The sequence below is a fragment of the Brachypodium distachyon genome, chromosome 3 (genome assembly GCF_000005505.3).
Source record: "Brachypodium distachyon strain Bd21 chromosome 3, Brachypodium_distachyon_v3.0, whole genome shotgun sequence".
NCBI classification, from domain to species: Eukaryota; Viridiplantae; Streptophyta; class Magnoliopsida; order Poales; family Poaceae; genus Brachypodium; species Brachypodium distachyon.
In genome coordinates, this window is record NC_016133.3 from 42666282 (window position 1) to 42687902 (window position 21621).

The 21621-nt window shown below is 49.0% G+C and overlaps 5 protein-coding genes across 5 annotated transcripts; 4 read left to right on the forward strand and 1 right to left on the reverse strand.

The window, feature by feature from the left end:
• Positions 1-1786: 1786 nt before the first annotated feature.
• Positions 1787-4526, reverse strand: LOC100836270 (cytochrome b561 and DOMON domain-containing protein At4g17280). The gene is made up of 3 exons (XM_003574749.4): positions 3765-4526; positions 2463-2717; positions 1787-2336 (listed from the first exon to the last, which is right to left on the reverse strand). The coding sequence occupies exons 1-3, from the start codon at positions 4395-4397 to the stop codon at positions 2031-2033; spliced, it is 1194 nt and encodes a 397-aa protein (XP_003574797.1). The 5' UTR covers positions 4398-4526; the 3' UTR covers positions 1787-2030.
• A 6801-nt stretch (positions 4527-11327) lies between these two features.
• Positions 11328-12657, forward strand: LOC100829918 (auxin-induced in root cultures protein 12). Its single transcript, XM_003572373.4, has one exon. It carries the CDS (start codon positions 11456-11458, stop codon positions 12227-12229), a length of 774 nt encoding a protein of 257 aa, XP_003572421.3. The 5' UTR covers positions 11328-11455; the 3' UTR covers positions 12230-12657.
• Positions 12658-14056: 1399 nt separating this feature from the next.
• LOC100837803 (60S ribosomal protein L32-1) lies at positions 14057-16293 on the forward strand. The gene is made up of 4 exons (XM_003574754.4): positions 14057-14214; positions 14311-14407; positions 15647-15828; positions 15943-16293. The coding sequence occupies exons 2-4, from the start codon at positions 14318-14320 to the stop codon at positions 16070-16072; spliced, it is 402 nt and encodes a 133-aa protein (XP_003574802.1). The 5' UTR covers positions 14057-14214; positions 14311-14317; the 3' UTR covers positions 16073-16293.
• Positions 16294-17680: 1387 nt separating this feature from the next.
• Positions 17681-18958, forward strand: LOC112271733. The gene is made up of 3 exons (XM_024461601.1): positions 17681-17802; positions 18081-18169; positions 18481-18958. Exons 1-3 carry the CDS (start codon positions 17751-17753, stop codon positions 18706-18708), a joined length of 369 nt encoding a protein of 122 aa, XP_024317369.1. The 5' UTR covers positions 17681-17750; the 3' UTR covers positions 18709-18958.
• A 182-nt stretch (positions 18959-19140) lies between these two features.
• On the forward strand, positions 19141-21614 carry LOC100837500 (ras-related protein RABA5c). The gene is made up of 2 exons (XM_003574753.4): positions 19141-19733; positions 21013-21614. Exons 1-2 carry the CDS (start codon positions 19397-19399, stop codon positions 21327-21329), a joined length of 654 nt encoding a protein of 217 aa, XP_003574801.1. The 5' UTR covers positions 19141-19396; the 3' UTR covers positions 21330-21614.
• The last annotated feature ends 7 nt before the right edge of the window (positions 21615-21621 follow it).

Genomic DNA, 21621 nt, shown 5'->3' on the forward strand with positions numbered 1-21621 from the left:
ACCAAACGATCATGCACTCATGCTGTGGATCCACCAGTGCTGCTGAAAAGGTTTGGCGTTGAAGAAAGGAGGAAGCCATCAGTGCGTTGAGCTTGGGAACTTGGAAGGTGACCAGACTTCCGGTAATCTGCCCTTCCAGCTAATGTGTACTCCTGCTAGGTCAAAACTTTTTTTTTCTTGTCTTATTTGAAAAAGGTGTTAATCTGAATGCTTTAAACAAAAAGGGAGGGCATGCTGGGTTTGTTTGGTTGCACTCCGAAAGAACAAGCAGAGAGAGGGGAACAAGTACAAGTGTTGGTTGCACACTCATCACAACTACTTGCAATGTCCGTGGCAGATGCAAATTTTGATGGAAAAAGGGCCCTGTTTAGCTCTGACCAAGGGATAATGCGTGGGTGCTTCTTCCACCTAAACATAGAGTCGTTATTAATACAGACCTGGCTAGTGGTCGGAGCGAGCCAGCAAGGTCATTTTACATTTCCCAGTCTCTGAACGATAGACACGAACGTCAATTGGTGGCGTTTCGGGCACACGTTTCCTTGTGTCCAGCGGGATATTAAAAACGGTTGATTTCGCAACATTTTCTACGGTAGCACCAGCTTTTCTTACCTTCCAAGAGAATTTCATATTTGTCATTGAGAATATGACTGTATGGCAAAATGTCACTGAGAATTTCTCTATTCCAAATATGCCACTCAAATTTTGCACGGAGTACAAATATGCCACTACCATTAGTTGACCGTTAAGTAGAAGAGGAAAAGACAATTTTACCCCTATGTAGTATGTTGATGTTCTGTTTACAACAAATTACTCATTTTAAAAAACATAGCTTTTCAAGGTTTTTTAGATGCCCGTAATACCATTTTGGAGTAAGTTTCAGCAATAATGATTTTAGCATGAAAAATTGGAAAAATTCAACAGCACTTTCTTTAATTTTAATTAACATCACAAATTCATAATAGATTCAGAAAATTAATAGACTAAAACTCATCATAATTTGTGGAGAGAGAGACCGAGAGGGTATTTTAGTTTTCTTGTTTCTTTTTGTTTTTTTCTGGCCTGTGGACCAGGGATATTTCGGCTAATATGAAATTGACTTAACGGTCAACTAACGGCAGTGGCATATTTGTACCCCATGTAAAATTTGAGTGGCTAATTTGGAACAGGTAAATTCTCAGTGGCATTTAGACATATGAACAAATTCTCAGTGACAAATATGAAATTCTTCCTTCTTATGTGCCCAATATTTTTTATAAATCGACTTGCACTGAATCCAGCGCCACAAAAATCTCCTCATCCGTTCACTTGTCTTCTTGGCTCAAATGAACCACTCACTAGATAGCTACTGGGTCCAGCACTCCAGCTGCTCTGTCTTGTTGTTTCACACTCTCGAACAAGAAAGCTACATGTAGTACAACTGCCTAACATGACACGTGCTGCTGTTCTAGAAACAACGAACAAAACAACCCAGGTGTTTTTGGCTTGCTTTTTTTTCTTTCTGGAACAGTGTTTTTGGCTTGCTTGATTCTTCGTTGCCAGTACAAAAAAAAGGTGAAAATTGTCAAAAAAAAAAAAAAGAGAGAGGTGAAAACCCTGCGATCGCTTTCCCCGTCCTCAAAAGAAACGGATTCTTCGGTGCACTTGACGCACCTATCTATCTTTCTAGAGAGATCATGCTTCCACTGGCAACAAACATGTCTCCATCTTCTTCACCAACTTTCGCAAAAGCAGCCATGGAAACGGCCCCAGAACACAAGTGGACGATTCGGAGCAAAGCAACCCAAAATGCACACTCAAGAGACACAAGACCGTATAGCATCAACCGATCAGCATCTCTCCCATCTCATCTCAGGTATATAGTATAATGTGCAGCAGTATACACATATCTATGTGATTCATACAAAAAAATGAGAGAGAAGAAGATGCAAGATCACAAACCCCCTAATGTAACCTACATATTTCTGCCCAATGCACACATACACACACACACACACGCAGCTCAAGAGGAATCAGTGAAGAGTTGAGACGAATCACATGGAGAGCGGCAAGTGGCCGTTGGAGGCGCCGCCGTTGTAGGCCTTGTCCTGCTCCGTCTTCCTCCTCTTCAGGACGATGCTCCAGGTGATCACCTCCAGGACCACGGCGATGCCGCCGAGGATGCCGATGGCGATGATGTACGCCGTCTTCCACTTCTGCTCCACGCTCAGGATGTTCATGCCCTTGAAGATGTTGACGATGCCCAGGATGAGGATCGTGTAGCCCACCGAGTGGTGGTACACGTTCCAGTACACCCGCAACTTGTGCTCCTTCTTGGGCCTCAAGAACAGCGCAAAGATCTACATGAACAAAAGAGAAAATGTCATTTGGTGATCAGATAGGTAGGGATTGCACGAAAAATGCTTCAGGTTTCAGAATGCGGAAAGAGAGAAAGATGAGAATGTGTAGAAGAAACATATATATACCTGAAGGGTGCCAAGAGCAAACACTGCGATGCCAATGTTCCTGTGGAGCGAGTAGGTGATCCCCTTGGACAAATTTCCTAGGTGAATACCAGTGGCCCAGCCAGCCACGCCAACGCCATACCCAATCAGCTGGCAAGCTACATGGACGTAGAACCAAGCAGGATCCGCTGACTTGAATGTCTTGATATATCTAGCAACTATGGCCCCCATGGGCAGTAGAATCCCCCAGCTCACAGCATTCAGGATTCCGTGTGTCTGCGAAAAGAAAGAGGGAGGAATTTAGAATGTTTACATAAAATTAGTAATGCATCGTGATAAATTCAGTATGTTATGATTATGTATATATATCAATAGGACTTTCCTCTTCTATCTAAAGGAAGGATTGATTTAGTATGCACCAATTACAGGAATTCTTTAAAAATACTCTGCGTCTTAATAGATTCAGTATGCTCTAATTATATGTATCATACTAATCAGTAGGAATTTACTGATTTCTATTTGCACAGAGAGATTGATTTAAACAACACCGGTTCAACCTAGACTTTAGACTGATCCAAGCTTAAAGTCCGAAGGCAGGAAGTAATCGACCTCCGCAAGAAATTGCAACCATGATGTACAAAAAGTCAAAGTGCACAGAACAGAAAACCCATGTGACACGCACAGTCAACAGACCAGGAAAATCACTTCAAATCAAAGTCAACTAAACTCGGCCACGACAGAGCCCTATGCATGTGACATTTCACATGACAACACGCACAAACTTTTCATGTGGTCTGCGCTAAAATTGATGACCTCCCCATGTTCTTCTTGCCAGCACATCAACATCGAGCGAAACCGATTCATGCGGTCTAGTACTCCTGTGCAGTAACGCTTCAATAGCAACAATTTTTCTTTCACTCGTAGAAAAGTGGAAATAAAACGTTGAAAAAATTTCTACCCAAACTTTGGCCAGTAATTTCAGGACTTAATACTGTAGTTTAGTTTAACCCCATATATGATCAAGAAGACAAGAATTCAAGATTGAGCACTTTCTCTTCCTGTGGACAATGCCCTTTTCCTACGGTTGAGTTTGCGTGCGGATTGTAAAGCGACATGGGACGGGAGCATAAAAGAATTCTACTCCCTCCATTCCATATTAAATCCCTCCGTTCCATATTAACTGGCGCTGATTCAGCACAAGTTATACTAAGTCCGTGCCAATTAATACCGAACTGAGTGAGTAGAAAAAAGGGAAAACGTGAAAGATGATGAACGGAGAAAAGTTGGGTGAAAATCCACGGTAATTTTGAGAGGAGTGCTCACATTTTTCTTCCTGAGGACGCTGCCCCCACCGCCGCTGGCGGTGCTGGCCCCGGTAACGAGGTTGAGCTTCCCCTTGGCGCCGGTGTTGGCGGCGGCCATGGCGTGGACGCCGATGCTCCCGCCGGAGACGGACCCGACCTGCCAGACCTGGTTGACCTCCTGCCCGGTGCTGTTCCCGAGCACGAGCGTGCCGAACATCCGGACGCGGCCGTCGGCGCCGGCCTCGGCGGCCAGGCCCGAGGTCTTGTACGCGATGGGCCCGGGGGAGCCGAGCGAGTATCCGGAGATGTCGTAGGTCTGGACGCCGTACGCGCCGCCGGAGGCGGCCGTGGGCGCGGCGACGAGCGCCTGCGTGCCGCTCATGCCCTGGCCGGTCGGGTTGAGGCCCCAGGCGACCCAGCCGCCGGCGGAGGGCGGGGTCGCGAGGAAGGCGACGGAGAGGGACGAGGCCGCGGCGTCGTAGGTCCAGTGCACGGACGCGCCCAGGGTCGGTAGGTCCGCGCACGCCGCGTACACCCTGTTGTTGGAGAACTTGTCCGCCGTGCACGCGCCCCCGGCCGACGCCGCGCGCACCGGCGACGAGACAACCGCGGCGGAGACTAGGAACAGGGCGAGAACCCGCGCGACGGACATGGCTGCTTCGGAGCTCAGAGGACGGAGAGGGGAATCTCTTCTCAGGGGAGAGTTTAACGCGTCGGGGTGGGGAACGGAGAGGAAAGGAAAGGCTGCGGTTTTGGGGGGTTCTTCCGGAGCTGGAAGCAGGGGTTGGCGCGGTTAATAAAGGAGGACGAAGCGGTGGGGACTTGCAGCGGGGACGGTGGGGACACGTGGTGGCGTATGATTGGGGCCCGGGTTGACGCGGTCTTCTCAGGTTTTACCAGAAGCGCGCGGTGACCTGCCGCCGGAGAGCTGCGAGGCGAAGGGGGTCGCAGGGAAATCCGTGATGCATATGGAAAAGTGTATACCTAAAAAAGTCTTTGTGACTTGGTACGTCTACTACTACTCCTACTATCTTTGGTGCATACGGGAGTACCTACTGGCTTCATTCCTGTTGATACATGGCTGGCTGTGGATCAGTGGATGTCCTGATCCGCTCGCTCAATCCATTGCCTGTTTTGCATTTTCTTGCCAATCCACCGCCAGACATCACGGATGATGACATTAGCGGGTGATGAGCCTGCCCGTGCCCGTAGCCCGTCCGATCGATCCGACAGATGAAATCAGCCCATCTGTAGGCCGTAGCTTCGGCAGAATCGGCAGGTCAATTAGTTAACTGATTATGCCACTCGGACGGCGATAATCAGCAGCTTAGCAACGCATCCGCATCGCATCAGGGACCGCCCCCGAGACGGCGAGAGCACGTACTACTCTGACGGCCCCGAATCCTTCTAGAAGGACGCTAAATAGCAAGAAAGCCATCAACACCACGTACGTACGTACGTCCGTCCGGTTGCTGCTGTCAATGCTTACGTCCGTCCTGTTTGGTTAGAAGGAGAACAGGAACTCACGCACCACTCCATCCATCTGGTGATAACACTAGTAATTAAAATGGGCATGGAAGCGTCCACGGAATCCGTTGTGCATGCTGACAGAATCTAAGCACATGCAGATCACGGATGCTCTTCTTGGCAACAAGCAGCCAGAAGAAGTCGATAGCTCTCCACGTCTTGGCCAAAGTCGCTGCTACCACGTACGGTGGGCTGGCTTGATCAGTTCTGACTTCTGAGGCTCGCTCACCGGCCGACCGGGGTTCGTTGCTTTTTAGACTCGATCGATCGATCAGCTCTCATCTGTCTGGACACTCGAGCGGTCTCGACCGATGGGCGCGCTAGCTTACCCACCACGTACGATGCCCATCATGTCACGAGTCTCGATCGCCCCTACCGTGCGTGTAACGTGCTTGGGAAAGGGTAAGCAAGAGAACGAAGCGACATGACGATCGAACGCTGCCTCCGTCTACTTTTATTCCGCGCGGTTGGGCGGGCGAGAATTCCTTGGCAACACTCCTGAAGTAGTACGTTTTTTTCTCGCGTCAGGAAGGAATCCGGGCGAGTCCCCGGCGCCTGCTGATCGACGATAGGGGTACGTACACGTACGTGCGGATGTTTGGACTCTCAATTTTGTTTCGGGGACGTCACGACGCCGCTTGCTCTGAGGTTTGGTCAGCTGTATGATCTATCTAGTACATCATCCATCTTCGTGAGGTTGCCGTCACGTTTTAGGTTGATTTGGTTGCCGGCCGGAAATCCTGATGAGTGTCGTCGATATCTGTTTCTCGTGTGTCCATTCCCTACAACGTACGCGGGGGGGGACGCGTGTTCACTTGGCGCCGCCGGCTTTCATGTGATAGAATACGCCGTCGACGGTCGACCTGGCATCCAGAAACGCCCGCGCGAGCGGGTAACCACTTCCATTTTCGTGTAGAGGTCTTTGTAATCAAAGGAGGACACGTAGGATTTTCCGTGCTTGAAACAAGCCGGCCGGCCCACGACTCGATCGATTAAACCGCGAGCAAGCTAAGCTCGATCGACACTCGAGAGGATAGAGAGATTTTTGTGTATCAGACGGCACGACAAGAAGGGGCCGGCCGGGTATCAGACGCCACGTACGGCACAAGAATGGTCCAAAAAAAGGAGTTGTTGAGCGTCCATGCCTGGAGATTTCCATCGGGGCCCTGCATAGCGCGCGCACATCCCGGCACGACATGCATTGTCCTAATCTCGTTTCGGTCCTGTGCAAGCATGCATGGAGACGCGTCCCCGTGTTCCGGCGCCAATGTGCAAGGGCTTCTTCCCACGCGCTGGCCGGCTGGATCCCTGCCGTCACGCAAATGCAGCCCTCTTGGGTTTTACTCGTTTCACACACACCGGCCCCCGAGCCTAGCTAGTCCGTGCCGGTGCCGGTGCCGGCGTGATTCGAGTTTATTTGGACCCAGAGAAACATTGTCCTCTCCTTGGCGTCGACCTCAGCTCGACGCTGGATTAACGCCAACGCGACTGGTCGAAAAGAAATTAAAGCCGCGGTGTGACAGACGAAAAGAGTGGGAAAAAGCGACGGAGCCGATCGACGAGACGGCGACGGCGACGTGAAATTCTGGCGTTCCGGCGCGTGGCGACGATCGATGCATGGGTCCGTGACGGAAGCCGAAAAGGACACGTGCGTCGTGTCAGACGTGCTGCGGGGTGCTCGAAAGCGACGGGGTCCCGTGACGCCACCGTGACGGGCCCGTTGCGTCGCTCTCCTCCTCCCAGCTAACACTAGTTAATTGCGGGCAGAATTTCGAGTGCGTAGGAGAATCATCTCCTTCTTAAGTTAGCAACAGGTCAGCTTGTCAAGGTGCTTTGCGGTGTACAGAAATTAACCCCGTTTTTGTTTTCACGGCCGGATACATAGATGCACGTTGGTGACGGACATCTTGTAGCATGCATGCATGACACCAAGAATTCTACTATTACTAAATCCGGCCGTGCCACTGGAAGAATTCTACTACTGCCAATTAATAGTACCGTCACGTACGTAGTCCGTATATACAAAAGCATGCACGTACGTACGGGGACAGCAAATTCCAAAGAAAGACCTTCGAATTTGGCGGTAACCTTTTTGTCCTCACCGACGTCCATAGTAAAACGTGGTAAAAAACACCTCCGTCACTCTCAATCTGCGCATGGATTTCCTGGCAATACGTAGCGACGACGGCCGTACCGAGATCTGCCCAATTAATTTGGTCTCCGGTGACCGGTAACATCCAAACAAGTCTACTCCCGTGGAAATATTCGGGTCCGGCCGTCCGGTCGCAGTGTCTGTATAAAAAAGGTCACTCCACGGGCCAGCCCGACTTAGCGAAATGAAGCTCCGTCCACACAATTTATGAACTAGCTAGCCTCTGTGAGCCACTGGAAATTTCTCACCGACGTGTTAGTTAGCCAGGGTTTGGTATGTATCTGGGGTCGCAGCTGCTGATCATGTCGTGTGATGTGAATCGGCGTACATGTCGGTGTCGGTGAAAGTCGGTACGGCGACGGTTCACGTTCAATCTCTCAGTCTCACCGGTCAAACTTATTAAACACGCCTGATGCTCGGACATGTATCATAATTCTTGTCCCAAATTTGTTAAAATAAAATGTATCTATTTTTAAAAATCGACTAGATACATGTCATATTTCGACAATAATTATGAAACATAGGGAGTAACCGAAAAGGTAATCTTTCAAATTGTTACCCTCACTTTGACGTGTTTTTGTTTTCTTGATATCCCTTCAACCACGCTGGTTTGACCATGATATCTGGCCCAAATCCAACGCGAGCCGGCGAAATGTAGATGGGAGTTGGCCCGTTGCCATTATTCTACTCTGCCGGTGCGTTCTTTTCTCCGTTTAGGAGGACACAGACCAAACTTAATAATACTACTACATCGTATCGATCTCTGACTATAATTAGTTTGCAATCTCCAGTTACAATCTTTACAGATTAATCGCTTAACTTGTAAACATTCTTAAATGAGGAGACATATCTTGATTCTGAATCTTCCGAGCTGCCTGCGTATTGTATTGCCCAACGCCTGATATATGCCAGACGATTAAAGGCCTTTTCAGCCCACCTTTCAGCCTACATTCCACACCAAACCAGTACTGCTACATATTCGAGCCATGCATCGAAATGCCTACGGTCAAGCCTGCAAATCACACTGTACACACGCATAGGTTAATTGAAGAAGTGTGAACGTTCAGTACTTGAGCTAGTGTGAAAACCTAAACCCAGGCATGGTTTTGGGAACTTTGTCAAGTTCATATGGGACAATTTATCAGTACTACTTATATCTGAAACTGCACATTTGTTCAGATGATATAAAGTATAATAAATGTATCTTGTTCATTTGTCTGCTTTCAAAATTTCCGGCCGTTGAGATCGACCGATTTACGCTCAGCCGTACTACGATGCCTGCCGATGGCAGCATGACTGGTTCAATGACGATTCACAGGTCAAGAGCTAAACAGACCGAGGGGCATGGGAGTTACCAGAGCCCAGTCCTGTCCATTCTGACGTTCGCACGAGAGTGAATTCAATCACAGGGCCGAGAGCCCGAGAGGATATATTACACACAGAAAAAACCCGGCAAATCGCCTGAGACGTCTCCATAATAATACTATTTGGATGCGAGGTGAGATCATAGTAAAATCTAGACCGGACTGATTCTGTTCATACCAAAAATTTGCAATAACAAATTGCTCCTCGAATTCCAATCAATCCATCCCATGCATGTGCAGCCCCACGTTACTTCATTCTGTGGTTACTTGGTTTTTTGTTGTTGTTGCTGCTAAGAAGACTCAGCTAAATCATGCTACATCACTAATTAATTAAACTCAGTCAGGTGTTAACTACGCCCTGCTTGCTGACTGATTCAAACCAGAATCAGAATCAGTTCTCCTACTGGGTAGCGTCAACCTCAGTCCCTGCCATTATCTGCAAATCTGCACGCATGCATGTGGCTGGATATCGTATTAGCTAACCATTGCATCATCTAAACTGTCACGGCGTCCGTCACAAACCCGTAATCAAGCATCATGTTATGTCATCGCATAATACTCCCTCCATTTCTTAAAGATTGGCATATTAGTTTTCATTAAGACAATGCTTTAACCACAAATTACTATGTCAATGTATGATTTATATGACATGAAATTAGTATTATTATATTTGTTATCAAAAGTACTTCACGATACTTGTAGTTTCAAGTTGCATAAACCACACTTTAACATAGTAATTTGTGGTTAAAACTTTGTCCCAAGGAAAGCTAATATGCCATTCAACGGAGGAGTAACTAACTGCATCGCCGAACCTGTCACAGCCTTCGTCATCCATCCATGATCCACCGTCCTTCGTATCGCAATTAACGGGTCAATCTTCAAAGTCCAGAATGGACCATCTCTGGTGTACGCGCACAGTCCTGACGGATCCATGTGCCTCTCTGCCTGCCGCAGTGAGATATCGGTCGATCCACATGTTATGAACGTGCTATATACCCGGCCGGCCGGGCTTCAGTCAAACGACGATGACTTCGTGCTGGGCTGCGATTTGCGAAAACTCGGACCAGTTCAACTGCTCTAGAATCTAGACTCTAGCGACCTTTGCATTCTACTTGCTGCGCACCGATAGTTTTATACTGGACGCGTCTCGTACTCTCGTGGACACGACCACTGCGGGAGTAATGCAGGGGGTGTACGTGATTAGCACTGCAATTATTGACAGTCCTCGACCTGTCAAAGCCCAAATTAGGCAGCTTGTTTACCACTCTACCAGAACTTTGATTCATCATTCATGCATGTACGTAGTAGTAATACCCCTGCCGTTGGGTGCACGTACGTGTACGCGACACCTAATTTTCCACACACATTGATGCAGGTATGCATGGGGAAAACCAGTCCACGTTCTTGGCAAACTTGCGACGAAACGGGCTCCTCTTCCTCTTTGGTCCTGTCTACGGTTCTTGGGGAAATTCGGTCAGCCCCCAAATGAGAGATATGGCAGCAAGCAGTGAGTAGTGACCGACCGCTGATTAATTGGTCTATCTTTTGGTAGAGCAGTGCTACTACTGCTAGCTTTGGGGCTTTCCCCTTTTTTGAAAAAAAAAACTACTGCTAGCTTCGGTAATAAACGAGTTGCGGTGGTGAGGCTCCGGACGACGCCTTGTACTCACATTCCCGCTTTCCAGACCGGCCGGCGTCAATCAACCCGCACCAAACTCTGAAATCTGAATCGCGTTTTCTTCTGACCCGTCGCCTCGTTTCCTCCTTCGTTAGGCGGATATTGGCTTTGCCTCACCCGTGCGGCATGTTGTGTACAGAGGCATCCTACGTAGGAGTAGTATTCAGTATTCGCAGGTTCCTCATCCTCACAAGTGAATACCTTCTGAATCCCTTTTGGCTAACCAGGCGTACTGATGGTTTTACAGTTCATCGCCATCCTGGAACTCTTTGTTCTCCTACTATTGTTGGAGTATTATGGGGAAAGTACTCCCGTCTCCCGTGGCCAGCACAAACCACGTACAGAGGAACGCAACTTGTGAGTCTGTGACCCACCCGTGCTAATTAAGTGCAATTCATAACTCAAAATTCTTAAACCGCCGCAACTCCCGTGGCCGGCACACGCACAAAACTAGCTAGGTCACGGGACATGCTGCATTTTGTTCATTTCCTACACCTACCCTTGTGGGCATGTACAGACGTAGTGGAGCGGGGTGGTGTACAATTTTCTTGCAAAGATAGGCACGATCAAGAAAATGTGACGAGAGTCGTCTCTTAACTAGAAAACAATATTTGATATTTAACATGATTTTGTTTCATCACAGGAGCTGCCGTTACTTGGTTGAATAGTCATGGTAGATCCATTTTTTTTTTTGGAATTTTGGAATTTTATTGACATGCAAATATCAGTTGCTAGATATAGCGTTGGAATTTGCAAAAGACATCTCACTATATACGTTCATATTATTGTGAATTTTTCACTGTTAGCCTCAAACCCACTAAAAAACATAAAAATCGCACATAACCCCACTCCCGTGTTATAAAACCCGACAGACATCGCCCCCTCACTGGCACTCCAAAGTCCAAAGAACCAAAATACACACCAAAGAACTCCGACAAAGAAACGAGCCCCAAATCACTCAATCCAGAGCAACGGCGGCCACCACAACAATGCCTCCCCACCACCTCGCTCTCCTCTTCCTCGTGCTTCTGCTCTCTTCCCCAACGCTCTCCCTCGCCGCCTCCGCCTGCGCGAGCGAGAAGTTCCCGGCGGGGCGCAAGTACGCCAACTGCGAGGACCTGCCGCAGCTGGGGGCCGCCCTGCACTGGACCTACGACGACGCCACAGCCGCCCTCTCGCTGGCCTTCGTGGCGGCGCCGGCCAAGCCCGGCGGCTGGGTGGCCTGGGGCCTCAACCCCATCGGCAGCGGCATGGCCGGCGCGCAGGCGCTCGTCGCCCTCAGGCCGTCTCCCTCGGCGCCGGTGGCCGTCAGGACGTACAACATCACGGGCTACGTGCCGCTTGGCGGGGACTCGACGCCGCTCGCGTTCCCGGCCACGGAGCTCGCCGCCGACGAAGAATCCGGGGGGAAGATCATCCGGGTGTACGGGAAGCTGCAGCTGAGGAAGGGGATGAAGGAGGTGAGCCAGGTCTGGCAGGTGGGGCCGTCTGTCAGCAAGGGCGCCCCCGACAAGCACGACGTCGCCGCCGGCAACCTCGCGGCCAAGGCCACGCTCGTGCTCGCCGGCGGATCCGGCAAGGCGGCGGCGGGCCCCGCGCCGGCGCCGACGAGCGGTGGTGGGCCGGATGCTGGCGAGGGCGCTGGGACGGTCACGGCGCCGGCCGCGGGGACGACGACCCCCTCGGCCTCGGCCTCGGCGGCCGGCATGTCTTCGGCCACGTTTCTCGTGCTGGCATCGGCAGCTGCTTTCTTCTTGGCGTAGGTAGTAAGCAATTTTCAAGCATGCATATGAGATGGTTGATGAGCGGCATCATCAATCGTCATCATTTCTTGGCGACAAGGGTGTCGAGCACTATGATTAATTAATTAATTAGCGGAGGCTTGGCTTGGGGACTTGGGGCCATGCATCGGCACGGGCAGGAGGACGAAGGAAGCCATTTTTTCTCGATGGATGAATGATACTGGAGTATTGTTCTTCTCAGTATTTTCTATCCATCCCGATTAATTCTTTTCCATTTGAGAAATAAGAGATGGCTGCAGCCTGGTGCATTTTGGTTTTGCGACAATTTTTATGAAACGGAGGGAGCAGCGTATTTATGTACTGCTGGACTGGTTGGTCCGTGATTATTACCACTGCGCCGACAGTCATTGATATTCATCATATGGGCTGATTAAGCCTTTTCATCCTCAGAGCAGTACAGACTGTGTAGGTAGTACAAAGTGTTTGGTGCTAGCGTACAGTGGATCCGGTGATTCGAAATATTTGCGTTCGTCCGGATACCGTTGTCCGTTGAATAGAAGAAGGATTATTTGCCCGTTGTTCATCTCGGCATGCGTAGGCAGCAGTGTCCCACGTCGGCCATGGTTAAAATCATGGTCGCTAGCTGCGCCTGCTGCATGCATGTGGTGACGTCAGTTTTGGTGTAAATGCTGCTCGTCAGTCCAGTCCAGCTCGAGGAGACAGACCGGACCGGTGTAGACAGATGTTCATATTTTCCCTCGCTCTTCTGCGCTCTCTCTGCCAACCGTTCCGCACGCCGTTTACCACCACTTGGGTCAATCTTCTTCGTCTCCAACTGGTATATTTACACAAGGACACTCACTAAAAAAAAGGGAGCTTTGTACTAACCTGAAGTCCCCAACGTCTGATCCGCTGTCTCAAGCAGGCAGCTAGCGGCAGTAGTATCACTGGCTGGTGCCTGGTGGTAGGCTGCCACTGATGCCGGGCACCATGCATTAGCTAGCGTGTCGTTGCCTCATCGGCTTTGTTGCATTGCAATTGGATGCCAAGACACTTGGACACGGCCGGCCGATCGGACGTGCATGCCTTGCCTTTCCAGCTCCCCCCTCGGCTCGGCCCCTTCCCTGGTCTCACATGATTTCCAACCATGAGCGCCGTCTTGTGCTAGCTCAAATGATTTGGGTTTTGCCACTGCACTGCACGCATGTCTCGAAGTACTGGCATGTTGCAAACCGAAGCTAGTGAGTGTATCAATCAACGGCAGGAAGGCAAGGGGCCCCGGCAGTTGGTGAGTAATTTCTTTGTTGGAATTGGAGTTGGACCCGGGCTGGCTGCTGCTAGTGCTCTACAGCGGGTGACGTGATCACAGGCGACGACGACTGTGGCAAACGGGCAAAAGTGCTAAGCTACCAGGCTAACAGCAACCTCTACCACGCTCACATGGGGCAAACTCGACGAAACTGACTTTTTCTGTAAAGTTGAGGCAAAGATAGTGTTTCGGCGAAACTATTTCCGAATGACTCTTTTTTCGATATCGAAACGAGGGAAAATGGTCAGATTCGAAAATACTTTCGAACATAGGTTATTTCTGCCTCAAGTTTTAGACAAAGGTCAATTTTGTTGTTTGGGCCCTCACATGGCGATCAAAATTTGTTGGGGAATTTAGGGAGTGTCAATGGGCTATTCAAAGAGAAATTTACTTTGGGCCGCTAACATTTAATTATGGAGTACCCGCTGCCAGGTGGGCTTGCGAACGTAAAAAGAAGGCCGGATTTCACTACTCGGCTCATTTCGCTAGCAGGCCGCGCTTATGATCAAAGTGGGCTACATTACTAGTGGCCTATTCGAAAGAGTCGTGGCCCATTCGAGCCCACATACCTTAGGGTTCCGGGAGGGGTATAAACACCGCGCCGTCTTGCAGAAACTCTCCCTGCCGCCGCCGCCGCCGTTCTTCTTCGTCGTCCTCCTCGCTTCCTGTTAGGGCTCGGGGCCGTCCGCTTCCGCAGGTACCAGAGCAGAGCTCCCAGCTTGATTTGATTTTTAGTTTCCTTTATTCATCTGATCCAAGCTCGCGACGCCGGTGCCTTGATTTCTGGCGGCAGATCGGAGATGGCGGTGCCGCTGCTGACGACGAAGATCGTGAAGAAGCGGGTCAAGCAGTTCAAGAGGGCCCACAGCGACCGCTACATCGGCCTCAAGGTATCCAAACCATCTCCCTTCTCAAGACATCGGGAACCTTAGGTGCCTCGTTGTTTGGGAGCTTAGTTCTGATCATAGCTCCCGGTTCTAAATCGTGATTATGGTGCTACTTGTCGCTGCTTGGCCGTTCTGAAATAGTTTGTGATGCAGCAATTTAAACTGGCTTCTATGTGCAGTGTTATGAACTTGAGATGCGATCCCGTACCCATTTATGCTTAGTTCAGTATTGCAGAGGCTGTGAAATGGGAAGAATTAGAGAGTATTGGAGTTGGCTTCCTATGTTAGGTCCCAAAATGTTAAGTTGATTCATAAGACTTTAAAACTAGATGTAAGCAGTCTAGTCTTCCATTATAGCAATGTGTTCTTTTTACCTTTGAGAGGAACCCACATATAGGATGCGGTGGCATTTTCTATTGCACTTGGCACATCTATGCACACATCATAGGTGATGGCAAAATTTTAGGTAGTCAGTCTTTTGTTTCTCCTCTTTTATGTCCACCGTTGAAGGAAAGGAAATGATGGTTTAGTAAAAGGTCTGAGGATGAAAACATTCTCTTGAGTAAACATTGGGATGCAATATAAGATAGCACTAACTAGCCCCTTGCATAAGTATAGCACTGTGGCTCTTGCGCACTCTTGAACAGCAATTACTTCATGGTTCCATGAAGTGGGTTGGACAAAAAGGCGTGGCTTCATTCTGAGTATTGAGTGCTTGCCTAGACTTCTCCCAACAGTTTTTATCCAATGGGTGCTCAAGGAAATATTTTCAGCATGATTAGTACCTTCTTTCTGATCCTTTCAAGGAAATGAGTTCCTCTCCTGTCATGTTTAACTGTTGGCAGTGGTGGAATTCATGATTTGTCAATTAAATTATTTTAATTTTCTGTTCTGTGAATTTTTCATGCAAGTTTACCCCCAAACCATCAACTTTTAACATTGAGCATTTTGTGTTGCCACTGTAAACATGTTCCAAATCCATTGTTCACTTGGTGTAAAACTTGTTGTCCAATTGACTCCTGAAAACCCTTAGTAAGTAGCTACTGTAGTTATAAGTTATAACCTTACCTTTGACTGGCATCAAATGATGCATGAAGCAACGCAATGGAGTAGGACAGGCCAAGCTCCTTTTGCGATTCATAAATGTTGATGCTCTCTATGTTTCTTGTCGTGTTGATTTATTTGGTTCTCCTTGTCATATTGTGCTTAAGCTGAGCAATTTTCACTCCTATCTGTTTATAGACTAGCTGGCGAAGGCCAAAGGGTATTGACTCCCGTGTCAGGCGAAAGTTCAAGGGATGCACCTTGATGCCCAACATTGGTTATGGATCTGACAAGAAGACCAGGCATTACCTGCCCAACAAGTTCAAGAAGTTTGTTGTCCACAACGTCTCTGAGCTGGAGTTGCTTATGATGCACAACAGGTAACGTACATTTTCAATTCTGGACCCATATCATGCTCCACTTACAGCTGTATGGGGTGTTCGCACCTACGAATCATGCTAATGGTTCCTCGTATCTCGTCCCTTTCCTAACAGGACATACTGTGCTGAGATTGCCCACAACGTTTCCACGAAGAAGCGCAAGGACATTGTTGAGCGTGCTGCGCAGCTCGATATCGTCGTCACGAACAAGCTCGCCAGACTCCGCAGCCAGGAGGATGAGTGAAATGTTCTTGAGAGTACTGTTTTGGTTGGTTGCTTTGTTTGTAGGAAAACTATCTGTGTGGCTTCGAGAGCTTGTCTTATCACCCTGTTTAGTTTTCTTATATATGAACATCCTGTTGACTATTCAGTAATGAGTGGCACGGCTATAGTTTTGTCACTGCTATTGACCTATGAAAGAGTAACTTGTGCTCGTCGAGCGAAAGCGGCATGCTGTTTCTGTTACTTTGACAAGGTCACAAGGCCTTTTGCTGTTAGTCTGTTACAATTATTACTGGCTAGTCATTCTGGAGTATGAGATTGTATCTGGCGATGTGGTCTCGACGTCTCGTTGTGCTGTTCCTTATGCCATGCGAGAAATCCTCTTCATAGGATACGGTATTACGGGGACGGAGGCAACAGAGGTTTCCCTTTTTCTTCAAAAAGATCTGCAGGTTGCACCGGTGCAGGCTGCAGGTTGTCTGGTTTAAGAAACTCGAGGCACCAATTTCACAGTGGTAATAAATTGAAGGGATTTCTCTGCTGTACAGAAATTGTGCGCCGCTATATAGTTACGAAAATTTCATTATGCTTTTCTTACGATGCAAAACAGACTAGCAGCGGTGCCATCGGGGCTTTGAGCAAGCAGCTAGCGCTGCCGCTGAGCAAATTTTGTGGATCACGGTACCATTGTTACGATGTCCTTGTACGCAAAGATATATTTTCCAGACAGAAATTTGTGCCCGTTGGGGGAAGATTTTTCAAAGCTCATACACAGGACGTTGTACTGGAGTGGATCTATCGCGTCGGCACGCCCCCGCCCCGGGATCAATTGCCTGTCATGTGCATGCATCGACGACATTGGCAGGAGCTGTACTGTACTTGGCCGTGGGCAATTTGATGTGGTACCTATACCTGCGTCGTGCTGACCGATCTGCTGGCCGCTGGCCGGACATATAGGCTCAGCTCCTGCCGGCCGGGTGAGATAATCCTCCATGTGTGAGTGTGTGACCTGCAAAGTCTGCCGGTAATTAAGTGGCCAGATGAGGGAAAGAACAGTATGCAAGTAAAATTTGATAAAGTTGCACCTGCAGCTCAGGTACGTACGTACGGCCTTCCCTGTCGTTTCCGGGGTCCGGAGTCACGTGGAACCTGGCGCTGCCCGGGTTGTATCCGGATAAATTTGCAACTTCGTATTGTTGCCTACACCAACAGGAGCAATGCATATCACCGGGAGATAGAGTGAGTGAGCTCGTTCACCCGGAATTCTGCACCAATATCCTAGTCTGGACCGATCGAGAGAGATCGATCTAGAGAGAGGATAGAAAACCTGTCAACGAAACAATACTGTAGCAGTAAGACAACACAAAAGTTACCAATACATCCAGTAGCTAAGCTACACATTCATGCATGGCGATTAATTAGTTTTGTAATTTTCCGGGAAGCCCCTAGAACCATAGAACGTACAAATCGTGCACTATACGCCCCTGTCCTTTTCTCTGCATGCATGCATGCATGGTACGTACGTGAGATTTTTTTACTTTCCTTTCCCGTGGTACATTGGTACTCTACCATGGACGTCCGTATTATATAAGACACATAAGTCTCCTGCCTTCCTCGATCATCACATAAGTACCTATCTAGATAGGCCACCAAGCAAGGGAGAAGAAATTAAGGCAGGATCTGAAGGTGGAAGAAACAAGATGCGGGCGTTATGCTACGTGTTCCTCCTCGTTGCTGCTACGCTAATCATTAGTACGTCCTTCTCCGTTTTTGAATATTTGTCGTTGTTTTAGTGCAAACTACGTGCGTACGTATTTCTCTACGCATAGAATGGAGTACGACGTGTGCGTATATATACACTCCGATCAAACGTACGTGCGTGCATTCATGCGTGGACATGCAGAGCAATAGCTAGCTTGCTTCAATTCACGTACTCAATTCAATGACTGACGGTAGCTCGATATATCACTGACTGATTATATTCTTCCTCTTGTACCATCATCTGTGGTACGTGCATGCATGACTGACAGCTGAAGGTGACGTCGTCGTTCTAGCAGCTGCTCAGCCATTCTCGCCGCCGGCGTCTTCGACTGGTCTCGCGACCACACAACAGCAGCAGGTACGCTACTTAAAGCGCGTGCGTTGCGTATGCGTGCGTAAGTTCGCTACTCCTACCGGTATTACTTGTTTTAAATTTGCCAAAAAACGTATGCCTCTATGTGTAAAAAGTGTTAACATACATGTAATATTTCGACAAGTAATTTCGACCCGAGGGAGTAGTTCAGTCCAGTTAAGATTAGTGTTTCAAATTTGAATTTAGACATGACTTAGTGTACGTATAGATGCATTTAAATTTAGTCAAAGTTGAGACATCCTTCTGGATTGAGGAAGTAAGTACGAGTAATTTTTTATGCCATTTACGTGTTGCAGGGCATAGCTATATCAGGAGTACTAGAAGGAACTCCTCCACCGGCTGGAACGTCGTCGGCGTCGATGGAGCGGCGGCGGCGGCGGCTGGTGGGGTCGAGGGTTCCGACGTGCAGCTACAACGAGTGCCGGCGCTGCCGCGGGCGCAGGTGCAGCGCGCGTGGAGTCCCCGTGGACGGCAGCGACCCCATGAGCAGCGCCTACCACTACAGGTGCTTCTGCCATGCCTAGCTAGCTGGGCAACGGCTGGCCAGTGCGACGACGCGACGGGAATTAATAGAACTATGCATGTGTGTGGACAAGGACAGTTCGCCAAATTAGTCAATTCTCGAATAAAAGTGTGGCCAAGCAAGACCAACTGTGAAGAAAAAAAATTTGTGCTCGATCGATGAAGGGATTGAGAATGACGTACAACTAGACTAAGCAGTGTTGGTCTCTAAATTAATTAACGGCACTTAGTTAGCCGTTGCCGTGTTGTTTAGTGACATTGCAAAATTGCATCAAGAGTTGATTAATCCTTTTTTTGGGGGGCACCGGCCCACCTCCGCCGCTCAGTTAATTGGCTGGCTCACGCACGACACGCGCACTTGTTTCTCCGAGCTGTCTTTCTTCCCCCCTGGTCCGGTCCGGTCCGCACTGGACGCGCTTGCTCGAGCCAACCAACAACGAGGCGCCAACTGAATGAGCACGTAGAAGTAGAACCTTCCGTGCGCCCCACTCGTCTCCCACTCCCCTCGCCCCTCGTGTTTCAAGCCCCGCGCCGCCAGTGGAGCCGGACCCGACCTCTCCCCGTCCACTTCGGCCAAAACCCACCGGCAAAAACTCGCAAAACCACCACCACTCCTGCCACAAATCTCGCGCATTCTCCCCAGCCGCCGCGCGTTCACTCGCTTCGCTTCGCTCCGCTCGGCCGGCGGCGATGGGGGACGACTCGGACGGGGAGGCGGAGGAGTACCTGTTCAAGGTGGTGATCATCGGGGACAGCGCCGTGGGCAAGAGCAACCTGCTCTCCCGCTACGCCCGCAACGAGTTCAACCCGCACTCCAAGGCCACCATCGGGGTCGAGTTCCAGACGCAGACCATGGAGATCGACAGCAAGGAGGTCAAGGCCCAGATCTGGGACACCGCGGGCCAGGAGCGCTTCCGCGCCGTCACCTCCGCCTACTACCGCGGCGCGTTCGGGGCGCTCCTCGTCTACGACGTCTCCCGACGGTCCACTTTCGACAACGTCGGCCGCTGGCTCCAGGAGCTCAACAGTACGTGCTGCGTTATTACGCACACCGCCCCCCACTGCTAGCTGCTTCCTCTGTATGTGTGCTTGATGCTTGTTAGGTGGTAGCTTGGACCAATTGATTCCTTTGAATTAAGTTGGTTGTGTGATTTAGACCGCGTAGATCTGGGTCGTTTTCCGCGTAGAAAATGTCCGTGAAGCATATTAGCTGCCGGCTGTACATTTTGCCGAAATAGACGCCTGGATGGCTCGATTGGATTGGGTGTTTTGGGACTACTCCCTCCGTTTCTAAATACTTGTTGCTGTTTTAGTGCAAGTTACGGAGGGAGTACTTGATAGCAGGAGAATCGTTAACTCGGGTAAGTTTGGGCGGCCTGTACACGAATCTGGATCTGAATCCTGATGCGCATGCTTGTGTTGTGGACCACATTGGTAAAACATCCTTGGGAATGCTAGCTAATTTGTGGGGAGCTGCTTGCAGTTTTAGGTTCCTGACATTGGAGGCTGCTAGCACGAATTTAGTTAGCTCTTCAGTGTTAAAGATGTTTGAATAAAACTTAGTAGTAGCCGCTGTCCGGTAGTTTGTTATTGTGTGTACAGTTATTTAAAATCAGAGAATTCAGAGCTACGTACACTCTATAGAATTGTCATGATCGAAATCCTCCAATTGTGCTTCGATGGAGCAGCATTTTGCTGTCGGAACCAGTCAACCAACTTGGTATAGTTAAATGCATCATCTAGGTTCATTCCTTTTATGTACATGGAGACTTTGAGCTTGGAATAGGGCACATCACTCTGCTGGAACGACAAAGCTTGACATTAGCGGAAACGATGCTAATGATGCAACTGCGTGAGGTGGAACAAATGCATCCTGGATACTAGTTGCAACCTGTTTTTTAGTGCCAATTTATATGCTATGAAACTCAGGAGCCAGAATGTGCTGTAAAATAGGTACCAGCATAGGACTACGATCTATGATTCTACGTTTTCAGCTGTAGCATGTACCATTTTTGTGTCCCTAGGAATTTGGCATGTAACTTGCACACATCTTACATACTGAAAATGTAAATAGTATGGACATTGTTTATGCTTTCATGCCTTTCACTACTTGATTTCTTACATGTTCATGGAACAATCACAACCAGTCATTCCTTGCACTTTGGTTCTGTACAGCTATGTTGTTCCTTTTAGATAATCTATTTTACTGAAACACTTTCCTTCACTCTTTTTTTTGCGGATCACTTTCCTTCACATGTGCTGGTGTATTTTCTGCTGAAGTAACGGAAAATTTCTTGTCAATGCAGCTCATTCTGACACTACGGTGGCCAAGATGTTAGTTGGCAACAAATGTGACCTGGAGAACATCCGCGAGGTGCCGGTGGAGGAAGGCAAGGCCCTGGCGGAATCCGAGGGGCTCTTCTTCATGGAGACGTCGGCGCTGGACTCGACGAACGTGAACACGGCGTTCGAGCTGGTGATCAAGGAGATCTACAGCAGCGTGAGCAGGAAGATCCTCAACTCCGACTCGTACAAGGCCGAGCTGACCCTCAACAGGGTGAGCATCCACAACGACGGCTCCAAGGACGGGCAGAAGCAGGGGAGCCGGTTTGGGTGTTGCTAGGAAGTCTTGTTACAGGATTGTTGATTGCTATTGCCATTATTGGGTTTTACTGAGATGTCATGGTTTTTTGGTCATCGGTGTTGTCTGTGTGAGCCCTGTCTGTAGCCCGAAAGCTGGATGGGATTTTTGTCGTGTGTTACGCTTCTGAGTTGCATACAGACTTTACAGGGTTGGGGAGGAGGAGGTGGAATGGGAAGGACTAAGGAGGATAGCTGTGTTGCTGTAAGATTGGAGACGAACTGTTCTCCAGATGTTAATTGGAAAAGAAACGAAATTTGTGGCTAAGTTTGCT